Source organism: Athene cunicularia, assembly GCF_003259725.1.
Source record: "Athene cunicularia isolate RWA chromosome Z unlocalized genomic scaffold, athCun1 chrZ_part1, whole genome shotgun sequence".
Taxonomy (NCBI): Eukaryota; Metazoa; Chordata; class Aves; order Strigiformes; family Strigidae; genus Athene; species Athene cunicularia.
In genome coordinates, this window is record NW_020799142.1 from 6,495,274 (window position 1) to 6,521,979 (window position 26,706).

At 34.2% G+C, this 26,706-nt stretch overlaps 1 protein-coding gene across 3 annotated transcripts in view; it reads left to right on the forward strand.

The window, feature by feature from the left end:
• CEP120 (centrosomal protein 120) overlaps positions 1-20,124 on the forward strand; it is a 39,126-nt gene extending 19,002 nt beyond the window's left edge. For 2 of the 3 annotated variants that reach the window (XM_026865547.1, XM_026865548.1), the window contains 9 exons: positions 1,863-1,959; positions 2,049-2,198; positions 2,845-2,934; positions 3,414-3,506; positions 5,144-5,305; positions 8,472-8,594; positions 10,358-10,456; positions 17,912-18,057; positions 18,729-20,124. In XM_026865547.1, the coding sequence (XP_026721348.1) occupies positions 1,863-1,959; positions 2,049-2,198; positions 2,845-2,934; positions 3,414-3,506; positions 5,144-5,305; positions 8,472-8,594; positions 10,358-10,456; positions 17,912-18,057; positions 18,729-18,966 (1,198 nt within the window). In that variant the 3' untranslated portion in view covers positions 18,967-20,124. The remainder of the gene's footprint in view (positions 1-1,862; positions 1,960-2,048; positions 2,199-2,844; positions 2,935-3,413; positions 3,507-5,143; positions 5,306-8,471; positions 8,595-10,357; positions 10,457-17,911; positions 18,058-18,728) is intronic. The other variant, XM_026865549.1, reaches the window with a different exon arrangement.
• The last annotated feature ends 6,582 nt before the right edge of the window (positions 20,125-26,706 follow it).

Here is a 26,706-nt window from a genome sequence, read left to right on the forward strand (position 1 = left end):
TTAGGAGGGCAGATACAGCCACAGAGTGGAGAGGTTTTGTGTTCCAGGATTGTATCCTGTGATAGTAGCAGGGATTTGATCTTGTGTACATCAGAAAGAGCAGTGTTACTAGTTAATATTCTGTATGAAGGTAGGTGTTCATTTACACAGAGGAGTGATGTTCTTTATGTATATAAAGATACTTAATTTATAGTTATTTCTGTCCTGTGTCCTTGTTGAAGACACAAACTGTGTTAGTGTCAGTGTCTTAGACCTTCATCATCTTCTGTGTGATAATGGAACCTGATTATGGCTTTAGAAATAAATATAATTGCTATTAAGACTGAGGTCAGTTTTAAACGCCTAATCCTATAGATAATTCAAACATGCTATGTTTGACACACAGGAAACTTCAGGTTACTGACACAAAGACTGATGACTTCCTGTCAGTTTGGGAGCAGAAGAATGATCTCTGACTGTTTAAACTTTTTTGTATGAAAGTCAATATGGCATGATTCTGTAGAGTTACTTTATGACCTCACTGTACGTTAAAGTTCACACTTTCACCAATAGTAAGTTTGTTAAAATGAAATTTGATTTTGCACAAAATTTAATAACCACTAGATGGCATTCTCAAAATGTGATCGGGTCTCTGTGTTTTTCTGCCCTGATACCTTTCTAGCTTTGCTCTTGTTGGTGTAACACTTTTTATACTGATATGTTAAACTAACTTAATTACTCAGATTTTTGAGGTACATAACCTTGAATCTTGTTTTTTCTTAATCAGTGACTGATAGAAAGTTCTAAGAATTTAATGCATTAATTTATGTTAATTTTTTCCCCGTGCAAATAACTGTGTGGAAGATGGCACCTTTGTGAAAATATTGTAGTGTTGTCTTTTTATCCTTGTTGAAAAATAATCTCTGTGAAAACTATGGCTATGGTTAATTCCTGCAGCTTTTTGTTACAGATTACTTGATACAAAATTCTGTAGCTTCCAGGCTTCAGGTGATTGTGTAGTTGCTTTTGCATCATGGAGTAATTATAACTGAAATGGTAGTTTTGTTTCTAACCAACTACAGGCCTAAACCATAGTGTACTTTTTTGTTAGACTTGTGATAACTTTGAATTACATGATTTGTGCATATTCCTTCTCTTAATATTTTTTGGTGCAGAAAACTGCCTTTGTTTACTACACTTTGTCTGTGATTACAGGTGAGACAGCCAGAGACTAACTGTTCTACGTAGCAAAAACTGCAACTAATTTCAAATCAGCTTATTAAAATCAGATATCTTGACATTTTTTAACTGTACAAGTGCAGTTAGATACTTTATCTGTAAGTGAATTTACAGTTGTCAGTTCTCTGTGCTGAAGTTTCCAGAAATGTGGTTTTAGTGATCCAAGGATGGCTTGCCACACATATGCTGAGTGACTTATTATACTGTGGATAACTAGAAAGTAACTGTTAACATTTAAAAAATCAAGACTAATGTATTTTATTGAGTATCTTAGAACAAAGTCAGTAGAAATACCTCTATTCAACAGGTATATTTGTTAGAAAGATTTAATACTGCAGGTAAAATTTTGGATCATTCTCTTATTATAGGGATGTGTTGATTATAGTAAGCTGTTACTTATAGAGATTCCCAGTGACAAGTTATCTGTTCAAGTCAGCTTACTATAGGTGTATAAATCAATCCCTTAGTTGATATACATGGGAGAGCATGTTTGGGCTCTCATCTAGGCAACTGTTTAAAGTCTCTGAGCTTACACAGAACCTTTTTTAGCCTTTAATTTTGTTGTTTTGTGTGTTGTCTTGCAATTAATTTTCTGTATTTTTAAGACAGTTTTCATTAAAATAACATTCTAATGCTATTTATAGGTCAGGCAACAGAATTGCAGATCTTTCGTATGCTATCACTTTGGAAGACTATGGGCTTGTGAAAATGCAAGAAGTTCTGGTGTCAGATTCTTCTCAGGTAAATTTTACATACATCTTAACCTTTTTCCTTGAACGCTTCATTGAAGAGTTGGGTTTCCAGTTAAAAATCCGCTGTTACTATGTCAGTGTGTAGGTGCTGGTCAACAACATCATGTCCCTCACACTCAGCCTCGTGCCCCCAAAAGCCATCCAGAACCTCGAGAAACTCTTGAATACAAAGCAGCACTGGAGTTAGAAATGTGGAAGGAAATGCAAGAGGACATTTTTGAAAATCAGGTTTTGCTTTTTCTGTTTCTTTTCTGAACTGCATGACTGCTAGAGAACCTTTAGCAGATTGAAATTTTTTAAAAAAAGTTTCTTAAACTTTGCTACTATTTCAAGTAAGAACTAAATATTGCTTGTACAGCATATTAAAACTGCAGATGTATCTTCCATAATCTTAAGGAAGAAGGTGAATGCCTTTTCTGTTAGGTGACTAAAGTAGGTGGTAGGAAGTAAAATAGAATACCCCATTCACAACTTCCTCTTACTGTTTATGAAGTCCGGTAGATACTCAAGATTGAAATTATTATACATGCATTTCTTTTATTCTCAGTCAATCCATTACTGTGTTTCTACTCTTGAAGTCTTCTAGGTGTTCTTAGTCACATGCTTCTTTTCAAAAGTTACTGAGAATCTAGTGTCAAACTTGATTTTTCAAACTTGGGCTTACTTTGTATTTTGTACTTAAGGGTAGAAAATATCTTTCACTATCAGAATCATACCTTCAGTTATATAAGTCAGTGTACAAAACTTGTTTTTTAATTCTTTTGTTTCAAGGCTTAGTTAAGTTAGAACTCTCTCCTTTTTAAAGTTGCACTTCCAAGCAATTTTGGTTTGGTTTCTGTTTTGGGGCTTTTGTAACTTTTTTTGCTTTTAAAAGCTTAAAAAGAAGGAAATGGCCCATATGCAAGCACTTGCAGAAGAATGGAAGAAAAGAGATAGAGAGAGAGAAGCATTAGTGAAGAAAAAGGTAAGGAAATTTGTTCTTATACTTGCTGAAAGTTTCATTATAAATTTCATATCACTATAAAATTTCTCAAGATACTTTGTAACTGTAAGGTATCTGTGGTAAGTCTTCCCACCTACTGGTATGCATGCATCTAGTCTACAATAGTGCAAAAAATAAAAAGTAGTCCTTAATCGTAGAATACTTGTTAGAAATCTTTAGGTTAGGTTAGCTTGCTTACTTTGGGGGCTTTTTACCTTTAATTGCCTTGCACTTGCATGATCAAAAAGCATTTCTACAGACCAGCTGTGCATGGTAACCTGTTAGCCTTTATTGTGTTGAAAAGATAGGTCCTCCATTGTGATGTCTTCAATAAGAGCTGCAGATCTGTTTTATATGTAAACTTTCAAACAAAAATTAATGTTTAAAACCATAGCAAGAGTATATTCTTCAGCTGCTTAAAACATTCTTTTTATTGAAAAAGAAAGCCTTCTGTTTTTTAGGTAGCAGAATATACTGTTTTGGAAGAACAACTTCAGAAAACGCTGAGAGATCTAGATAAGCGAGAACGACAGCTTTTTAGTGCTGAATCAGAGGTAAAAAGGTTTTGGTCGTTTTAAACAATGCAATTGCATGAGCTATTTCTATAAGTTTTTTTGAGTTTTCATATAGAGACAGTTGTGACTAGTATATAAGAACTGAAATAGCTGCATTCGTACTGATACTTAGAGGAGCACTAATAATTTAAAGCAAGTTTTGTTACAACTACACTTTTTTACTGAAATGGAAATTCATGTAGCTTTTAAATGGGTTGCTAAAATTACAAAACTGTAGATTTTCTATTCTTAACAGAATTAGTGTCAGTAGAGACATTTATGTAACATTAGCATATCTTAATTTTAATTTTAGTACTGTCGCGTGAACATTGTACGTGTTTATAAGAGTGCCTTACTTCAGTAATTGCTAGGTTAACCATTGAAATAGGAGATGACAAGAAGAAACTGCAATTGTCCAGGTTTTGTTATCCAGCAATTTGATAGAGTTCCTATTTTGTATTTTTTCATAGTGACAGGGCCAAAGAAGATGTGGCAGAAACCAGTAGCTACCATTGTTTCTGAATCTCACTGAACACCTCCAAGATGAGAAAACGAGGTGTGAGTCCTCAGGGAAGCTAGTATTATGAAAAGAGAAAGAAAGAAAATAAACTACCTTTTTTTGTACTTCAGAATAAACTCGAAATTATATAGGTAAACTGCCATGGTGATTTAGCAGTCTGACACACTCTCATTTGTTCTGTAGCTCAGACTAATCCTTTTATCGTATCAATCCCTCCTGTTTGTGAACAGAGTTAAAGCTCCCAACACAGGGACTGGCTGTTTGAACCTGTGTCTAAACTCAGGCTATCCATACCCCTCAAGATGCAGTTTGTGCTATAAATATTGTCAGACTTTAACATCTATGCAAAAAGTCTTCTGATTAGATTTGGCCAAATGCATTTCAATCTGAGTAAAAGATTGAACAAAAATTCAAATAAAAATAAAATTAAAATAAAAAGTATTTATTTGGCAAACTTATATGTTTGTCTTAAAACTTTCTCTAAATTTAGTGAGATTGACCTGAGGGTTTAGAGATAAAAATCAGTGGGTTCCAAAAGTGTCTAGACAAAATGATGTAGGGTTCATTTAGCAATTACTCAGTTTGAGGAATGGGTGGTATGGAGAGGTTTCTATTCATCTAGCAGTTATCTGGGCCAGTAATATCTTTCTAGAAAGTTCAGACATGTCAAGGACTGTTTTCCTGATTAGCTGAGTGAGAAATTCTCTCAATATGCTCAGTTTGAAGCATGCAGCCTTACTAATCTAAAGGCATCTTGATTATAGCTGTGACTTCAGTTTCTGCAGTGAAGGGATTGTAGCTTTTTAATTTCTAGTAGAAAGATGGATGTAAAATTTGCCTTTAGCAATCCCGTCTAGAGAGTACAGTAGAAATACAGATAGCTCCTTTCTATGATAGAGTATATTTGTAACCCAGATACAGTAATATGCAGGTAATTAGTTAAAAAGAAAGCCAATAAAAGAGTATGTAGCCAACATAGATAACAATAGATTTTCTGTTGTTTAATATCTAAAATGAGTCACATTTTTTTTCTGGCATGAATAGTAGTAGCAGTTATAAGAAAGGTTCTTAAAGATTTTGCATCTGTGGATTAATGTCAATATGTCTCTCTTTTAAGCTTCAGAGAGTAAAGAAGGAGTTGCAGTCAGAGCATGAGCGAAATCTGCAGGAGCTACAGGACTCTGTGCGGCGAGCCAGGGAAGAATGTGCACACCAGGTTGAGCTAGAAAGGTCAAAAATCAAACAGCTGGAAGAAGACAAGCTTCGCTTACAGCATCAGGTAACTACACTTAAATTTTATGTCTCAACCATTTACTTAATTAAACATTCTAAAAAATAAGTATACTAATTTGAGCAGTGGTTTTGAGGCAGGCACATTCTGGCAACTTTTAAATAAACATTTTATCTCAGTTTTTCAGTGAGCTACATGCTGGAATCCATCTGTCAGTCTTGCTCAGTAGTAGGGCCAGTTTGCAGTGCATTGTCTGGTTGTTTTTTTTTTAAACACTCAATTTTTTTAAACAATGCAGTTACAAGTATACATTATATCTATAGCTTCAATAGAAGTCTACATTTCAGTAACTTAAATTGTTAGCAATTAACATCTAGGCAAACATCTAGGTAGCTTGACTATGCAGTTTGTTTTATTCTTTCATTGCAAAAGAATATTTGTTATCCTTATTGGGCCAGGTGGGGGAATCATTACTGTGATCTTCTATTCTGAAAGTAGTAATTTCATTAAACTGAGAAAACTTAGACCACATTCTTCTCCTGTAAGCTAGTTTTTGCACTAACAACAAGGCTAGTCTCAGTATTTTTCTTGATGGTTATACTGTAAAATTTAAAAGTTAGTACTAGCTTTTTTGAGCAGTTACAATATTAGACACTTTAAGTAGATTAAATCTTAGTAATGACTAAGTTTTTCTAAGTGCTTAATTTATGCAGATTAATTACTTGTGTAGGTGCTTTTCATTTCTAATATGTGATAGTGATAATCCTGAAATAGCTTTGACTAGTTGAAGAACTTACCAGTCAAAGGCATTTGTATTATGAGGAGTTGTGCTGGGGTTTTGTGGGTTTTTTAGTTTCATGTTAAATACTAGTATTAACGTACATACTTTCACATCAGCATGTGTTAACCACAGTACAGTGAAATTTTTAAATATGGCTAATATAAAAAATGCTTCTAGTCTTGGGTGTTCTACTGAATAATCATTGAACTGAAATGAGCAGTTTCAAACTTCAGAATGCAATCCACTTCAAAGTGATAAGTGGATCACTTCTGTGTCATAGATGTGTGGTCGGTAGCCACCAATGCTGTCTCAGTCCAGACAAGATAGCCAATAGTTCTTCAGGCTCAAGCAGCCAAATACCACTACTTAAGAGTCCTTTCAAATTAATTATTTTGACCCCCACTGACTTTTTTTAGCTAGGTTGCAATACCATCACAATCACTTTATTTTTCCTGTTCAGAACAGCTGTACTTATCTGACCAAAGGTCCAGTTAGCTCAACATCCTGATGCTCCAGTGGTTGGATGTAGTGGGCAAGAAAATGAGAAATGGAACAATGAGAAAATACATTTTTGGTATATCCAGCAATACCATCAAGAGTTACATGTACCTTCAGCCACAGAACGCATTTCATATTTACTAGTCATCAGTGAAAGTATTCTTCATGAACTCATCTGATTCCTTTTAAAAAGTATTTCTAGCATTGGAACATCCTGTGGCAGTGAGTTCTAAAATTTGTGTTGTATATTTAAAAACTTATTTTTGTTCACTTTAAGCTCGTTGCTTAATAATTATGAAAAATCCTTTAGTGCCTGTGCCACATACTGTTCCCAATTGCTTAGGTGTCTGTCATACTGTGTCATACTGTCTTCCAAACATAAGTCCTGTTATGTTTTGTCTTTCTTTGTGTGAAGGCCGTTCCTTCTAGCTGATCGTCCTGGCTGTCTTTCTCTGTGTTGTTCCTGCTATATCAAATCTCTCTCATGCTTCAATATGAGATGGTTGTTACCACATATTCATCATAAAACAATCTTTTTTGTTTGTTTTTGCTGGGATTAGGGTGGGGGTTTGTTTGTTTACTTTGGAGTCTCACTGTAGGATGGTTCCCTGCAGAATCCATTATTACAGAAGTTCTAGGTAGAGCTGCTGGTTTTCACAGCTAAAGAAATTACTTACTGTCTTTGTCATTGGCATCATGTTTGCATGTCTGCTTTAAAAAGAAATTGTTAAAAATGGAAAAGTGATGAACAATAGTATCCTTTGTCAAAGTTGGCTATTGCAGTTTTATGTGAAAAGTAACTGTTGAACTACATTTTTGTATGACTCATTAATAAACATCTTTGCTTTCTTACATCAGTTCTGTAAAACTAGTACATGCAGAAAGCAAAATTGTGGAACTAAAATAGAGGTGACCAAGTTAGGAGATTCAAAGAATTAAAATATCGATGTACTAATAGAAGAAGCTTTAAGTTTTGAAACAGAAATTAATTCTCTGAAGCATTTTTACCCAGTAATCTAAGCTGTTGTGTACAGTTCTTGGAAATACTTGCATTAACTAGTTGGACATAAATACACATACAGCATTTGGAGTGATACTCTGTGATGGAATGCATCAGTCAGGTATCTATAAAGGTATAAAAGGTATTTGTAGTTGAATAATATTTAACTGAAGAAGTACATAAATTACTGTTAGAAAACATCTTCTAAAAATTCTTAGTATTTTTAATATAGTACAATGAAAAAAGCTGTTAAACATTTAAATTGCTTAGTTTCTTTGTAGCAAAGTAATTATGTATTGGCATCATTTTTCAAATTACCCATTTTAAGATGAAAAGCAAAGTGCAGTCTCGTTATAAACATGAAACTGGAAGTACACAGTGAGGGCAGAGGTACATAGCATTAAGTCATTAGTCACTGAAATCTTTCTACTTTGGCCTTTCTTCTAAATCATTATTTGTCTGTACAAAGTATTAGTTGTTTCCTCTTCCAGACATTCTTAAACAAGTTATGCTGCTGAAATTGAGTAAGTAATAAAACTTCATGTAGTAGATAACACTGTTTGGCTTTCTTGAAAAGATGTGTGTAAATCTGAATAGTTTTGTTTTCTGTGTTTCTTCTGCAAGTCCTTTTAGAAATGTGAACAGCAATGTTTATACATCTTGCGTCTTCTGTATATGAGGACAGACTTGTTTTTTTCTTTCCAGTACTGGCAAAAATCCTCTTTAAAATTCTTCCTATTAAAACATTGATGTATGGCATCATCAAGAAATCATTAATTACGGATATGTAGCTTTCAGTGTCTGTTTTGTATCAGATAAGTGAGAGTAAGATGTTTGTCACCGGGACTAAGGAGTAACTTAAGTTCTGTAACCTAATTCTCTGGGAATGTTTTTTTTCTGCTAACTTGTATTATGTCTTGATATCTTTAATTTAGCTTTATGAAGCAGAAAGTAAGCATAAAATTTTGGAGAAGGAGTTCCAGCAATATAAAGAACAACAAAGTAGCAAACCAGAAATCCAGCTACAATCAGAAATCAATCTTCTTAATTTAGAAAAGGTATCTTGGATTTTTCTAGTTTTTAAAAACTGTCACAATGATCCATTCACTGTTGTGGGAGATGTAGATTAATCTTGCATGACTGGTTAATTTGTCTTTTTGTTTTACACTTTCCAGCAATTTCTTCGGACTTTAAATATTTAGACACAAATAAGGCCAACATATTATGTTACTTATCAGTGGAATGGAATCAATGCCATGAGCTGATTTCTTAGAAACCGTACATGCCTTCAGCAGATGATATTTTGCTTAATTAAAACCAAGATATGGCCATTTTATGCTTAGAATTATGGTGGGGTTTGTGTCAAATTGACTGAATAAGCTGAAAAAATTTGGATCAGACTTCTTGGCACAAAGTGCACTCATGGTTATATGTCCTGTCTTCATGTTACTGTATGCTTGAGTAACTTACAATAATGCAAGCAAAGGATTCAAAATATGTTTCGGTCTCTACAGACTTTTTAAACTCTCATCTTAAGTATTTTTACATTTCCTTTTTTTAAAAAAAGTGTTTTAAGATCTTCATGGTTTAAACCCGGTCAGCAGCCAAACACCACACAGCTGCTCACTCACCCTCCCCGACCCTGGGGAATAGGAGGAAAAATTGGAGAGGTAAATGGGGACTTCTAGATTGAGATAAAAGCACTTTAATAATTGAATTGAAATAAAATATAATAATAATGCTAGAAAATACAAATGGGTAATGCACACTGCAGTTGCTCACCACCTGCCAATCAATGCCCAGCCCAATCCCAGAGGAGTTCTCAAAACCCCAATCCCAGAAGTGCAACCACAAACTGCTCAGACAGCCCTTATCCGTACGCGAGCATGGCATTACATGATGTGATATATTTCATCGGCCAATTTGTGTCTCATGCTCTGGCTGTGCTCCCTCCCAGCTTCTTATACACCTGCACATGGGAAGATGGAAGTACCTTGATTTATTAGCAACAACTGAAAATTTCAATATATTATCAACATTCTTCTCATACCACATACCATAATTACTCCAAAATACAGCACTATTCTATCTACTAAGAAGAAAAATAAGCTCTATCCTAGCCAAAACCAGGAAAAATAATAAATTTTTTTTGTCTGATTAAAAGAAAGTATCACTACCTCAGTAATTAAAAATCCTTCACTTTTCAGGTTACTGTGTTCCATGTGCTTCATAACTGTTTTCATTTGCCTTTTAATGCTAAATTTTCTTTGTGCAGAATACAATGATTTATTTTTGTGTGCAATATTTTAAAAATAATTATTCAGGAAGTAAGATCAAAGATTCATACTAGATAAATAGCTTTTAGCTTTTAAATAATGGTTTGAACAGGTATCTATTTCAGAGAAAAGTATGTAGCATGTATCTTCCATAGGATTCAGAAAAAAAGATCTACAAACCTTTTAAAGGCAAGATTCATCCATCAATGTTTCTGTTAAATTAGTGTTTATAATCTTACTTTGAAAAAAGAAAAAGGCTAATTTGAAAATATTAAATTTAAAGGTTACATCAGCAGATTTAGTGCCAAAAACAAATCTTTTTCTTTTTGTGTAGACAGCTATCCAATAAAAATAAGGCTATATTTTAAACAAGAAAATGTTCATGTGCCATAATATTTATGTTATGTTACATAACAGCTTTAGAAGATGTTGTATGTTACACTACATAAACACTTTTCTTAAACCAGACCCTTTGTATATATACATCTTTCAGTGATTGTTACTGCTGTTATTGCTTCGGCTGATATGATTTTAATTGCCTTTAGGCTGAACTTGAAAGAAAGTTAGAGTCAGCTACCAAGTCAAAGCTCCACTACAAACAACAATGGACAAGGGCTTTGAAAGAACTTGCCAGGTTAAAACAGGTATGCAGGTTTTCTTTTGTCATATGAAACAACCAAGTTAATGTAGTGATGGAAGCTAATTAAAATTACTGCTAACTGCTGGCAATTTTCACTTCATTAGTGTTTGTCTTTAATTTTGCAAAGATCTGAACTGTGCTTTTTACAAAACTGAGAACAGCAAGACTGATTTGGGTTTTACTGTGAACTCAGGAAAGGCCAAGAATGAGGTCTGTAAAGAAGGTTGACATAGCTAAAAGCAGACATGATTCAAAAAAGAAAATTTTTTATTAATCTAATTCCCAATAATGCATAGACAGCACTTCCAGAGAAAATATTTTGTTACTGTCCCAGCCATCTTGGTTGGTTACAGTCCTAACTGTACTTTATTTTAATTGTAAAATGAGTGAAGAGTAAAGATGAGAAACAAATCTTAGGTTTTAGAAACAATGGCTTAAGATTTGCTGAATGCTGTAAACGAAGTAAGCTTGCAGAAGATTTAAACTGGAAGTGAAACCTTCTGCTTTTTGAAATCCTAATCTTATACTAATTTGGCATGTTCTTCCTTACTCCTGTGTTGTAACAGAGCTCGTGTGTGTGTGTGTGTGTATAGATATATAGTCATGTGACTTGAAAATATTCTGTTCTAACTTGCAGGAGTAGCAGCTTCATCCTCACTGAACCCATATGCCCCTGTGTTTTTTGACATTGCTTGTCTTTCATGAATTACAGTAAACATTAGCTAAACAATATAGTTCAGAATGGCAAGCATTTCCATTGGCCTTGAGAAACAAATTAGTAAATCATTAATCCCTGTTGCTGAACAAACCTTGACATAGACATAAAGGTTCAGAATTCAAGTTTAGTAAAAGGTTTTTATTACCATTATACACATCTACTTCCTGCTTAAGGATAAGTGGTGCATTTGGGATTTTAAAGATTGAAGTTTCTACAAGTTTTTGGAGAGCAAGAAGCTAAGATCACCCTATCCTAATTGATAATTACCTTTTTTAATCTGTATTTCTTTTTGAAGAGAGTGAATGTGCTGCATAATCACTGTTAGTAATTAAAAGCTCATCTTTATATGTTGTCTTGAAATTGGTCCTTTTTTCCTAGGGTTAAAAAGGAGTTATGAATTATCATCTCCAATTTCTGAAACATCTGTGCTTGACAAGATGATAAAAGGAAGAATATAAATCTAATATCTCTGATTAAGATTTCTGCATCAGTAATAAAACATCTGGGCTGTTTTTTTCTTACTACCATATTTAAAAATTTGTGTAGAATAAGAGAAGATTGCTGCTCGCCATCTTAACACTCGTGTATATCACGAGTTTGTGTTTTTGTTATAAATTTCATCACCATAGACCTGACAATCTTAATTTAGTAACATAAATAGATGATTTCAGCTGACCCTCTTGCTGAAAGTCTGAACCATAAAATAAGTTGGTACGTACAATGAGTTATGCTACTTACAACTTTTCTACTACAGAACAAATGCTTTCAAAGTAGTTTCTTGTGTTTTTTATACTCCTTTGTTTCATCTTATGCTCAGTCTATTGATAAGGGATTTAAGTGACTTTAAAAAACCAAATAACAGTTGAAGCAGAGATGATCAAAAACCATGTACTGTGTTTTAAGTATAAATTTGGAAACTGTTGCTTCAGGAATTCTAGATTTTCTGTAGTTCAGATGATTTGTGCAATTGTGCATAGTTTGACCAATTTCTTGTTTAAATTGGATTAGTACCATGTTAATTTTGCATTGCCTCTGGTGAATTATCACAGGGCTGTAATCTGTGCCAGTAATTTGTCACACCAAAGCTCTCTAGAGAACTATACAAAACATTTGTGTAGTGAGGATTAGACGCTGAAAGCCATATCTTAGATTGTTAATAAATGTTAATGACAAAACCCAGCTGGTAAATCTTGGAAATGAGATCTAATGCTTTGTGCCTATTGCCAAAAAAATGTTTAAACAGAGATTTCCATTACTCAGAGGTGACCTGGTACAGTTAATTTGTGAATTAAAGAAGCATAATCTACAGGCTGAGCATTTAGTAAAATGCTCTTCTGATTTGTAACCATAAAAGTCAATGTTTCCTTAATTAAAAAGTTTCCTTTTACTTTGGAACTAGTTCTTAGCACACATCTGTGATGGTTTTATATTTTGCAGAATATGATATGCAGTACATAACATAGAAGAGTATGGAACTATTAATAGAAAATGCTCTAAACTTCTCCATGTCTAGGATTTTGATTGCTAAACACACTGCCAGTAGTAACCAAAAAAAAGAGCGGAAGTCATGAGGACACATACATCATACTTACCTGTGCTTAACAAAATACAGAAGTTAGCTGAATTTAAACACAGTTTTTAGAGCTGAGTGAAAATAGACTTCATCCAGATTACTTTTCTTCTCTTTGTTATTCAGTGCAAGTCTGTATTAATACTTCATTTATTATATACCTGTTCAGTTTTAGGAAGACAAAAATATCAACAAATTAGCTACTTATCTGTGTACCCAGGTAGCTTTTATAATTTCCAGAGGTTTCAAAAACTGTCTTTCAGAGTTTGACTGGGAGATCTCAGTATTACACAAATGAGACTTCCATAGTTTTTATGTATGTGAGCATTATTTCTGAGAGCAACCAAACCATTTATGCAAAATTGCATACATGCTTACAGAGATCTTAGTTGCTAAATTCAGTATCTGTTTGAGGGTAAGAAACTGTATCAAAACAAAAATCAAAGCTGACAAATTTTTCAGCAGTTGTTAATCTCTGATATAATCTAGAAATGCAAAATCTCAAAATGTACATGCATACATTATTCAGTGTTCTGGAAGAAATATTTTTAAACTCTTCTAATGTGTTTGTGTCCTACAGATCTGTTAAAATCAGGACTGATGCAATTGTTTAAAGTAGCATAAACTGTATTGGCTGGCTGACATTCACTATATCTTGTCCAGTATCTTGATTATCCATTCAGTAATTAATTTGATTAATTTATAAGTAATTTAGGCAAGGATGGGACGTAAATCTTTGGGGGGTTTTAATGCCTTTTTTTAAAAAAAAAAAAAAACAACAAAAAAAAAAAACAGTTGGGAGGTCCAAGTCTTGGTTAAAAACTGTGTCTTGAAACCATCCAGGCCCTCCTACTGACTTGTCAGCTCTGGGTTATTTTCAGAAAACTTCACTTGAGTTCCTTAGCTTCAATCGTAAGTTTTTCCCACAGACTTGCATGGTATGTGTGAGTGGGAGAGTGAATAGTGGCTGCTATTTAGCCATTGTTTAGTCTAGTGTATGTATGTTTACATCTGCCTTTTGGATTTATAGGCAGCTATGGCAAAATAAAGATTCTGCTCCCTTGATTGAAGAGCCTCTTAACTAGAGCACCTGGTGGCTTATAGGGATTCTTTTATGATCTGATTATAACTGAAATTTTGAGGGATTTTTATTACTGGTTAATCTTTATTCCTGTAGTACTATAGGTTTTAAAATGTGCTGGTATTCCTGTAGTACTATAGGTTTCAAAACATGATTGAAGTTCCCACCATGCAAGCTCCTAAAACTGTATTCCATGTCTCAAGCACTACATGAGATGCAAACTAATGAAGTAGTAAAATATTGAAGTAAATGATGTGATAGCTAGTATGTGGCTTTGTTTGGATTGGTTTTATTGTGTTTATGGGTATGTAAGAGGAGAATGGCAAAATAACAAAATAAGAGAAAGGAGTATTGGTGCTAAGTTTTACACACTGGGGAGAAAAGGAAAGAAAATGAGCAAAATGAATAGCATAAATAGCAATGCTGAGAAAGTGGAGAAGGTACCTGGGCCAACTAAAAGTATATTGCAAAAATAATTTTCAGAGTAATATGCAGATGATATTCTTGGTTCATCTGTGGCTGCCTTACTATGGGATAATGGCTGATGATAATTAGGTGGTAATGCATGAGGAGAGTTTCCAAGTGTTCTGAGTTTTTAGTGGGTCTTACCTTCTATCCACAAAGTTGCCTTTATTCTAGCAGCTGATGTTTCTGGAGTGTTTCCTTACCTGAATTTAAAAATGCAAAATTCTAAAGTTTAAAATTTTAAGCCTCAGCAAGAACTATTAGAACAGCCTGACTGGCTACAATAAGTATGTCAAAGTTTTGACTGAGAATTTTAAATTGTGCATATGTATGTGTAAACGTGTGTGCACTGAGGTATGCCCCAAAAATACTTTGTATTCAATTATAACTTACTTTTAAAGTATAGACAGAATAAAATGGAGATGTTACGAGTGAGTTTAGAAATGCTGGACTTGGCTTTATTGGTACCGTAAGCGTGCAGAAATGTTTTATTGTTTTTTCATTTTGGACAGTCTTACAATAGATTCTGCTATGTTTCAAGTATTACTGTGCAGTAGAGATTTGTTCCTTCTCTGCTTTTTTATAAAAAAGTGCTTCTTGTCCAATCCAATGGATTTTTAAACTGATTTAATACCTGATTATTAAACTGTGGAAGAACTGGATTAAATACCTGAATTACTCTGAGAAAGTGGCACCAGTTTCATCACTGTGATGAATAAGAAATCTTTCGTTCTCTCTCACCATAACAAAAGACAGTCTTCTTATAGTTCCTCAACATATCATAATAAAACTGTATATAAATTAATTGAAAATCAGCATGCCTCACTTGTCAAACAACTGTTGTAAATTCTTTGCCATCTTCTTGTAATGATGGATTATGAGAAAATGGGCTTCTGTTGCTTTGCTACAAATGGTGTACATAGAGCAAGCTTGCTGTTGTGCACCCTGCAAATTGTTGTGACAGACTTATAAAGGAGTCAAAGACTAATGTTGGGAAAGACATTTGAAAATCAGAGTACAACGTGTGTAACTTAAAATACACACAGGTTCCATCATAAAAGAATCTACAAAATCCCTTCTCACCTGCTTTTGTGTCTTTTTTCCAAGCTGGGCTGTCTTAAACTGAATGGTAGGGAAATCTTGCCTCAGAAAATGTTTATTTTTGTATTTTTGTATTAATATTGTGCTTAAATTCATTCAGGGTCATGGCATGGCATGCTACACATATTCTTGACTTTCACTGTTACAGGACTAAAATTAATCTCATCTTTTCTCTCAGCCCTCCCAAATGGGAAATGCCTAATATTTGTCATGTTTACATCACCATTGTACTAGTAATCAAATTAAATTTCTAGTCACAATTATATGAAAGGAAGTCCTACTCAGTACTAACTTGGAGACAAAATGTACTGATAAAAGTCTTTCTCCTCTGTTGAGAAAACAATTCATCACACTCTATATTCAAACTTATGTCCCTACAAGTCTTAAGTGTATTATCATGAGCAACAAGCATGCTCATTAATGACACTGATTTGTAAAAAAAAAAAAATAAATATTTTGTAATAGACATTCTCCTAGAGAAAAAAATCTAAAGGAACAGGAACTGAGGATTTTTCAGGAAAGCCTTGCTTTTCCTACATGTCTCATTGGCTTTTGTGTCATTCTCTCTTTTGTCCTTTTCTTGATTTTATTACATACCACTGAAGGTGTTTCTTAATCAAAAAAACTTAGGGTTCTGAAACTAACTAGATGAGTGAGGGCATAAAGGACCATGATATGAAATGAGATCCCTTCTGATCAATAGGAAAGCATTAGGAATAAATATTCCGTCTTCCTGGTCTAATTGAGCTTCAGACTTTGTTCTGTTAATCTTTGTTATATGTACTTCTGATATATACTTTTTCTTTGAGTTTTTAAATGCCTTTTTTGCCATTGGATTGCCATTTTGAGCATGTTGCTGAACAGCAGAAAGTTTTGGATCATTGAAATTTTCTGTCTTCAATAGTAACATCTCAACTTGTCATGAAGCTTGTAGTCCCGTATGCTTCTTATGGCCAGCACACAGTTATGTCTTGCCTGTCTTTCCACTGGCTGCAGTGACTTGTTAATATTTGCTATATGTATGTGTAGAATTCTATTCTACTTCAGTCTGAGACTGTTCTTCATACCTGGCCCACATTAAAAAAGGGTGCTTCTCACATGTTTTTCTGCAATGAACTCTTGATGGGTAAGTAAGAACTTAGGGCCCTGTCTTCCACAAGTGTGTTTTTACGCTTCAGTCATCTGTCAGCTGTAGACTCTGGCAGGTTTCCTGCTTCTGCTTTTAGTACATAACCCTTTAACAAGTTGTTCTTCAGTCTTTCTGGCCTGTTTCAGTGCAGTTCTAACGTTTAATTTGCCTGGCTGATGTATTATATTTAGTACAAAAATAAAGTATTTTGGAGTTACATACATGCTAGAATTTCTTGTCAAGTACTTCTCTATTGCACTGCCTGTTCACAGTAATAATTAGAGTCTTTGTACCAATCTTGTGAAATTCAGATTTTCTTATCACTTCTTGATCATCAACAGGGACTGCATGAGGTGTTGGGAACTGAGATTCAGGAAAGTACCTGACTAGACTCTTCCAGAAATTGTTGGGTTACTGTATAATGAATATTTATTTTTTTTTACCCCTATAGTAAATATAAAAACTGATTATATTACCAGTCAGCTATTTCAGATGAAAGCAATAGCAAAATCACAAAGGTAACCTTGCACTTCACAATATGTCTAGATCCAGGATGTTTGTGTAACCTCCTGCCTTATTTTTTAAATACAAGAAGAAACGCCATTTTACCTCAGGTCTACTGTCTCTAGAGTGTAAGACTGACTGCATTAAGTTAGTGCACAAGGCCACATGGAAAATAGCTGTGAGGAAAACATGTGGAGAGATGACTGCACTTCTCATTAAGACACTTTAATGTCAAAAAGTGGTCAAATCATAATTTTCTTACACTGTCTATATAGAGCTTAACCCTAAATTTTTAGAACGGCTAGGTTAATTGGATTAAATCCACAAGATAAATTATCGAAGGTTTTGTGTAAGGCAAGACAAATGTAAAAGGAAACCTCAGCAGAGTTTTGTCTTCATGGCTTATTTTTAACCACAAATTGCAACTGAAGCTTTGACACTAGGCACTATGGGACTGATGATGCAAGTTTCCTGCAGCTATTTAACATTTTTCTGGTTTTGATTTATCAAAAAAGTTATAATTTAAATACTATGTAGCAAAGGAATAAATCTCAGGATCATGAACTTCCACAACTATCAGTTTCATGTTTACCAGCTTAAACTAGAGTTTGTAAAAGGGTTTGTAACATTTTGATATTTTGTTAATGGGAAGATATCTGTGACTGGGTTTCAGTTTGCCTAGCCTTGACAGATTGGTTTACTGCAGTTTTGATAGTGACTGGTCTTGCTGCTTTAGAGAGATCAACAACTAAGACATTCTGTTTAATTTCGTACTGCTGGAGTCTTAATTGTCATGACTTCATTCCTAAAGTTATGCATGTCACTCTAATTAGCACTTTTACTGCAATCACATAGTTAACTGAGTTGTGTCTTTACTCCTTCCCACATGAGCGTGAACAAGAAAATGCAATGGCTCACCTTAAAAAGCAACAACAAGAACTGGAGCACATGAGGTTGCGCTATTTAGCAGCAGAAGAAAAAGAGCTGGGGAAAACAGAGCGACAAGAACTGGAGGATATCAGAAATGAACTTAACAGGTATAAAAGCATTTCTAAGATTCATTTTTTTCCCCTCATCCCCTCTCTTTTCTTGCCATTTGCCTCGAAATAAGAGAAGATTGAGTTAAACCAAGATTATGATTGGCTGTCAGTGAAGTGAAAGAACACAGTTTAGTGTCCCTTAGTTAAAGATTGCACATTTCTAAAATGCAACAGTACTGCAGCATAGAAAATCTTATGTTTAAGACCACTGTTTCTTACGTTATGCTCATAGTTGTACAGCACCAGGCTTTTTTCTGTTTTAAAATTTTAGTTCTAGGGATAGCTAATGTATTTAAGAAAGAGGCATGTACTGTTAATATTTTGAACACATTAAAATTTTAAATCTACCTAATGTTGTCCTTCAAAAACTGTCTGTAGTGCTTCTCTGTTGAACCCTTTTAATTTGAGTAATGTTTCCATTATCAAAATAGGAGCCTTGGTAGCAAGTATTATAGTTACATATGCATATAGAAAAGGTTAAAATTTGAGTATTGTATAAACATTTATTTTACTTATAGTTGTTTTTCCCTAGAGAGAGGATAATTTGTTACCTCTGTATTTCACTGAGTAATTCAGTAAATAAACAACCTAAAGACTTAGTATGAAAATAATCAGAATGGTTTTCAATATGGGTGTTCTTCTGATTCTTTCCATTTTATCAACATCAGGCTAAAGCAACAAGAAGAGAGAAAGCAATTGCAGGATGTTAGAGATAATTCTGCTGGAAGAGTGGATAGTCTTCATTCTATAAAATTAAATGAGAACATGGATAATTATCTCTCTCGTCTGATAGAAGAGAGGGATACCCTGTTGAGAACAGGAGTATATAATCATGAAGACCATATTGTAAGTGAACTTGATCGTCAAATCAAAGAAGCTATTGCAAAAAGGAACATTGCTAAATAAAAGCACAGAAAAAGTTCAGGCTCGAAATTTGAACAGACTGAATGATTTTTATAAACCTGTGCTACTTCGCAAAATAGGTAGGGTCATGCTTAACTTTGCACAGTATTGTTAGCTCTTTTCAAAGTCAGTGTAAATATTTGCAACATGTGAAGCACAGTATGTAAGCTTTACAGGGGTGATGGCTGTTTTTAAATGTTTTCATACTTGTGTATATATATGTAAATATATTTATCTTGTGTACTTGTTTCTGAAATGTTTTCTAATTATTTTTGCATCACTCTGGCTAGGTTTATTTGTAGTATTTTTTCATACTCGTTCTAAGATTTTTTTTGGTCAATATCATCATAATTTCTTTCAATTTAAAAAAAAAAATCTCTTCATCTATACTAGGGAAAAGTGGCATCAGATGTTTTCCCTGACATAACTTAATTCTGAACCAAAGTGCAGCACCAACCAAATGTTCTTTTTTGCTAAATCACAAGGTAATCAGTTTTTGCTTCTCCAGTTGTAGCAAACATAACTAAATTCTGTAGTAAATAAGAGGCAAGGTTTTGAATGTGGAGGGGAAAAACTCTCAAACCTTGTGAAACTGGAACAATTATTAAGTAGCTAACCTGATTGTGCAGGATGAAAATCCCTTTGTTACTTTAGCAGTTTTGCAGATAGATTTGTAAGGGTGAACGCAAGAGGGTAAAGACCTGGTTCAGAAAGATAAATGCATTCTTAGATCCATCCCCGATAAGGAAAAATACTTGAAGCACCAGTGACTTTGTACATTTTATGTATACACATGCATAAAAAAAAGAGCTTTTCTAAGTAAAGATGTTTGCTTTGATCAAGACCTGTTTGCAGTTACTTAATATGTTTTGAAGCCTGTTATCTCATTGCCACTTAAACTGTATGTAAAGTTTTGTTTGATTGTGGAAGTATGAACAGGGTCTAGTCTCAAGGTGTTAAATACCAGAAGAGAAATCCACAATAAATGTTAGTTTGTGCATAATCACAGTTGATTAAAGTGTTGGTTTACAGCCTTCATTCTGTTTCAGTAATTTTAGATTCATTTGTGTGGATCTAGCTAATAACATTAACTTACAACACTGTCCTTTCAGGAGGCATTTTTGTCTTCCTGTAGGCACTAGTGTTTCTGTTTGAATGCTAAGTACTTTTTTTTTTTTACACAAAATCAGTGAACTTCCATGGATGTGGCTGTATACATGTGACCTTCTTGTTTTGTATGGCATTAATTATAAAATGTTTTTTTCCTATATGTATCTAGGTGCATTGTTTTTCCTCCTCCCTTCTGTGGCATATATCCTGTTAAATAAACTATTTGTTTAGGCTCCTTAGAAAAGTTATAAACAAGCTATTTAAACAGGGAGATCATATTATGTGAAGAATTATCACATCAATGCCAGACTTTGTAAGAAATAGTTTTGTAATACTTTGCACACTCTACTGTATTTTCCAAATTTGTGTGCTTAAAGAGATCCCTCTCCACCAGCAAAGCAAATAATGCTTCATAAATCCAATAGAAATCCATGAAAAGCAATTTTACAAATTTTTTACATCATGGCGTTCTCATATCACTAATGAATGATTGTATGCAATTACTGTAAATGAATCAGGGAGCCTCTCTTTTGACTGGAAGACGCTCATGCAATTTTTCTTCAAATGCTTGCTCACTTGCTAGAAGTGTAGTTTCTTATTCGAACGCTGGAGGGTGCTTTAGACTTAAAGATCACAAAGATTGTGTTGACTAAAGTTTTGTAACGTGATTTTTTTAAACAGGTATTCTCTGACTTTTCAAGTCTGTTACTTTATTAAATAAAATCCAAATTTCAATTAACTGTTAAGGATTTTTTGTTTAAATACATAGTTGAAAAATAAACACATTTTTGTTTACAATTTCCAGTAATATGTCAGTATTTAGTGCTTGAATAAAACAAAGTTCACTTTCAAAGTTGATTTCCCTTTTTAACTTCTAATTGAGTCTCTTCCATGACATGTAAAGAAAACAGCAGTTATGTTGCCATGGGGTTTAAAAGGAAGCTACTCAGGTGAGTTTTCTTTCCAGTAAATCAAAAAATTGTACATTTATAAGCTGATTATTTAAGCTATTTGGGTCCATTTTGTCATTTGAAAGATCACTACTTAAAAGGAGAGAAGCATGAATTTTGTGATAATTAAAAAACCTTTTTTTTGTTACAAAATCATTACTCATAGTGTTCATTGTTTGTACTAGAATGAGAACATGAATGGTACTTTGATGTTTCAGTTTCGTTTTTCTTCCAGCACAATTTGTCCATGCTTCTGTCTGAAGTACTCTAGACACAGAATCTATATTTATAGTAGATATCTATAGCAGAGATTAGCTCAATATTACTATTTTTAAAAATAGTATATTAATGTTGGATTCTGTTTACCTTTTTGTTACCTCAAAACAATTTTAAAGGTTATAGCTATTTAGTAGAAAGAACAAATACTGTCTTTTAATAAAAAATACCTTGACATTTTTATCTTAATCTCTCTTCATAGTAAAAGAAATGCCTTTTGAAATAGATGTGTGAGACAAGGACCTTATCTTAATTTACCCAGCATTAAAAGGCTGTTTGAAACAGTCCTGGTTCTGTACACTTTAGAAAGGGGGTGAGGAGAAACAGCTAGGCCCTCCTTCACATTCTGGCAAACTCCTGCTGTTGGTTTTAGTGCACCCAGATTTCACTAGGGATGTTCATGGAATTATTTCAAAACAAGTACTCTTACCAATACACTTCTGTGAACCCAAATGTCCATAAAAAATAGTAAATGGAAGGGGAAGGCCTGTTCTATGTCAGTTCTGTGCCAAATCAGTTCCAGCTTTCATCTGCCTTACGATTCAGGCCCAGAACTTGCAGTTGGTTTTGAACAAGCAAACTTCAATTATATCCTGTATCTGTCCAATCCAGTCTAAATGCCCATCTGAAAATAAGGCCATTTAGAAACACTGGGGTTTTTTTTCTGATAATCTTTAGGCAGAGGATTCCCTCCTGTCTCTGTATGTACTTATTTTTACAGCGATGGGGACTTGCTGTTACTGAACCAAAGAGTTGACTCAGATTATTTAGTACAGGTTTAAAAGTAAGGCAGCAAATCTGGGTATAGTATGTCTATACACCTTGATATGGAGCATTAGCTAAGATTTTGACAACTGTGATGTAAAAAGGGACCTTTTTTACCTTGTAATTGTTAGATTGTTTATTAGAAAAATTCTCTAAATTATTATTTACTTAAGAAGCAGAACGCATTATGAAAAAACAAGAACATTTTTTAAAATAAGATGGCACTGTTTTGCTTTGAATCTGGATTATTTAAATACATAGTTACATTATTGATCTTTCCAGTATATTGTTTTCTGGGGTGAAGCTATAACCACTGTTTCTATAATATTTTAGCAGTTATCCAACACATTTAACACAAATACACTTTCAAAACTGCTGTTGCAGAAAAGAAACAATGTTATGTCTGGCCCTGAGCTTTCAGTTATTCAATCCATAGTTCTCTTTCACTGCAGTTTAAATGCTTCTTCCTTCCATTCACCAAGATAAACCTTAATGCACAACTAAAGACGGAAGTCCTTTATCATATCTTTTAAGTGCTACTGAAGTATTTATACCAGTTATTACATATTTACACAATTATTTATTTTGCTACTACTGTGCCTAAATGATCATGACCTGTGTCAAGGCTTGGATAGGAAGCACTAGCCCTGCTGTTGTTAAAGACAGAACTGTAGAAAGGCGGCTGCCTACTTAGATCTCATTTCATTTGTTTCTCCAGGGGGTTATATTAGTGGTGTTTTCATTAGAAATGTTATTACAGATGTCGGCTATCCAGATATGAAGTCTCTGTGGTGGAGAAGCAGTCAGGAGTTTGGCATTCAGAACAGAAAGAAAAAAAAGTCAACTTTGAGAGACTATAGAAAAATAATTTACTGACTTTCTGATGTATAATTGTACAGTAACCCCATGGCAACTTTAATGCAGAGTAATTGGATTCTTGCAAGTACAGTTATTTTCTATTCTTAACTTGAAGAAATGCTACAGCCTGTCTTTCCCCATCACTGAAGACTAAAATAGTCTCCATTAATAATACTTCTGGAAAAGTGACACCCACTACTTTGTAGTGCAGTACTCTCTTTATTCCAAGTGAAATACTTGTAGCAGTTTGACAGCATTTTAAACAATTTACATTTTACTACAAAAAGTTTTGTTCTAACAATATACACAGAGAGTAGATGATTATGGAAGTGTGGTGTTACTGAATGTTTGACCAGAGAGTTTTGATGCAGTTACCAAGACATAACTGCATTGACAAAATAATATGGCATCAAAACTTAGAGTGGGTTTACTGGGACAGATGGAGTCTAGTAGAACAGTTCACAGCCTAATAATGTTTCATTACAGTACACTCACTGCTTGTATCTTTAACCGTACTATGGGGAGGGGGAAAAAAGTAAAAATTGTTGGAGGACTATGATTTACTATTGTAAGTTTTGTTTACAAATACAAATCTTAATAGGGCAACAAAATCATTGGGTACTGAGTTGATCAGGCAATCAAGCTAACGTTTTGTAGAATTTAGGTTACTGGTAATGGTATGTCTTCAACACTTGTATTTGTATAATAGCTTGTCATAAGTGTGTGGGATTTTTTTGTTTTTTGCCTCTGGATGTACAGAAAATAATTTTCTTGATCTCATGTTAAGGAGTGTTGGTTATACAGGACACCAGACCATTCGTGTGTTTGCTTGAGAAGGCTATTTTTGGCGACAATAATAATGTTGTAAACAGTATGTCATCCAGATCAGGGCTGAAAGGCACCATAAACTATTATTTGCTTTGTAATCAGACACAAGCACATGAACGTTGCATCCCCTTCATACCAGGCATGAAGTTGATATGACACTTCTCTTCCAAATAACTAAGACAGCTTAATAGTTTGTTCTTATAGCCTGCACTTTAAGCCAATACTGTGGGTATGTTTTCATTAATAGCAATGCGTATTTAGTGTAAACCACAGAACCTACCTGCTTCTCCAGAAACCACTCAGGCAAAGTAGAAGATATGTTGTTTGTACTATATAACATTTTTGATGCCTGCATAGCAATAATGGGTTTCTACTACAGTTTTCCTGAACGTGAAGGCATGTGATGTTTTAAATACTCTAGTTTGTTGATTTATCCTGACTTTTCAGATAATAATCCAATTATTAAACTGAAGAAATGGGGTTAACTCAAAATAAATGAGGAAAAAAAAAAAAAGCAAGCAGCATGCCAAAAAGCAGGATTACACCACTACCACAGGGAAGTGGCAGGTATATCTCCATGAGAGGGCACTGCTATTTGTGGAAGGTCTTGCATGCCACAGCAACATGGTTATGTGCCCCTATAGTGAGTTTTACGTGTCCCATCCTACATCATCTGTAGAATAGATGGATTTTTTTTTTATTCCATTACTGTATTTTCTTATTGCATATATACAGCAAACCATTAAAATGGTCTTAAAGTTTTACCTGAGAATAAACATTTTCATGGTTCTGATTCCTATTTCACTAACGTATATTGTCATCAATGCAGGTGACTTGTACTAGCCTAAGTAGAAAAAAGTAGAAGGCATTATCTCTCTAACGCTGTGTAAGGGAGAAGCAATGCTTTACCATCCTGACTAAAAGCTAGCTGGCACAGTACTTGGTACAACATGGCAAAATCTCTCCTGAATTACTCATGAAGGGGCTCCCACCGGTAGGCAGAGTGTTGGGCACAGAGTCTGTGGGTTTCTGCCCATCTTGTTTATTGGGGGGTTGAATGATCTTGAACAGGACTCTGGGCCTCCACTTCCTATCAGAAAATGAGAATAATGTAGGAAACAGTTTTTGTGTAACTGGTTCACAAAATGCTTCAAACTCAGACTATCTGTCCTGGACATTGTTGTCTTAATGCCCTAAAAGGGCTAGTTATTAACTTCTGGGATACTTCTGCAGCAAATGAGTAAAAGCTATTTTCTCTTTTTTAGTAGATAAATTAGTATCTTACTTCATTCTTCCGGATACTTACAAATTCATCCAAAAGCTTTAGATAAAAGCAAAAATACTTCAATCCTTGTGTATAACTCTGATTTTTAGGGAAATAAATGGAGTCCAAGACTGCAACCTTCGAAGAAAGGCAAAGTTAATCTTCTTGTGAAGAGGAATTACATAAAATGACGGCAAAGGCAGAAAAAAGGCAAAAATTTGAAGTTTTAGGCCTGCCCAAAACAAGGCTGTATGTGGTATGAGCCAGTGCTGTTTACTTTTGTCTCTTCTTGATAAGATGAAGGTGATTCCTTATTATACTGATATTTTGATGAATAGCTAGTTAATGCCTAGTTGATACAGCCGTTTGGAAAAGAAAATGTCAAGCATTGTTTGCCATATCCCATATATTGAGCAAATAAGTAATTGCAAGGTTTTTAGTGAAAACTTTTATGGGAAAATCATTTTGTGACTTATTAGTATTGAAATACTAATAAAAGCAAATCCCTATTATCCTAACAAATGTGACAGACACTGTTGAAAATCAGTCTCGAAGGTGGGGGAGGCTCTTCACTCTTAGTGAAGTAACTCTCAAATGCTGTGAAACCAATTGGCTGCTGCTGAGCAGGACTCCCACACCCCCATGCCAAACATGGATGTGCCCACAACATGGTCACAAATTCTTCACCCAGGTCTCAAGATCAGCACAAAAACTCAGTGGCTGCCAGGCCACAGAGGGCAGCAGCAGAAGGAGGAGGAAGCAGCAGCTTTGCTCTGCTGCACTTGCTATCACAGGGAAAAGACACTACTGCTGCCCCCCACAAATCCTAAACCTAAACCTCTTCCTGTGTAGCAACAAGAGAGAACTCTTGCCCCACTTCCCTTGCCATTTTTCTTTTCCTTTCCCTTTTATCATATGTACACATGATGAAGAGAATAGCAGATTTCACCAGCAAACAAATAAATTGGGTTGATCTGTTTACAACGAATAACATAAAAGTATTTGGTAATTAAATATGCAGGGAAATTGCATGTTACTTTACATACTTTATACTGAGAGCAATCTTGATCAGATACTTCTTTTCAAAAAGGCAGCACCTACAAAAAAATCAGCTTAAGGGTTTTTTTTGAGATAGTTTTTCTGCATAGTCAAGCGATCTTTCACAAAATGCTGTGAAGTTTTTTTGAGTTTTCTGCCTTGCCTTTCATGCTCATTGAATAAGTCATTCACAACATCTGCACCATTACTACTGGAAATATCCTACCACTATAAAAGGAGGAAAGTACCTTAGCTAAAACAAATGCTTGTAGAAAAAAAAAAAAAAAAAAAATATATATATATATATATATATATAAATAAAGACTGCCTATGTCTTTGTTTTATTTGCTGCTTATTTTACCACTCAAGTTTCAGATAAAAATGCATATCATGCTTTATCGAATGCAATCTGTTACAGAATATGGACAACATACCAACTTGTGTACAACAAAATAACAAGCTTGTATGAGTACAGGCAGGGCTGCTGTTTATACTGCCAGATTCAAACTTTTAGTTAGATAATTTTTGGCAATGAAAGCACCTAGTCTGTTACTTATACACTGGTTAATCCTGACTTAATAAAAAATGAAAGTCCATTTAGGGCCTCTAAAATCTTAGCTTAACTTTTATACTGTGGTAAGAGATGATTTAGGG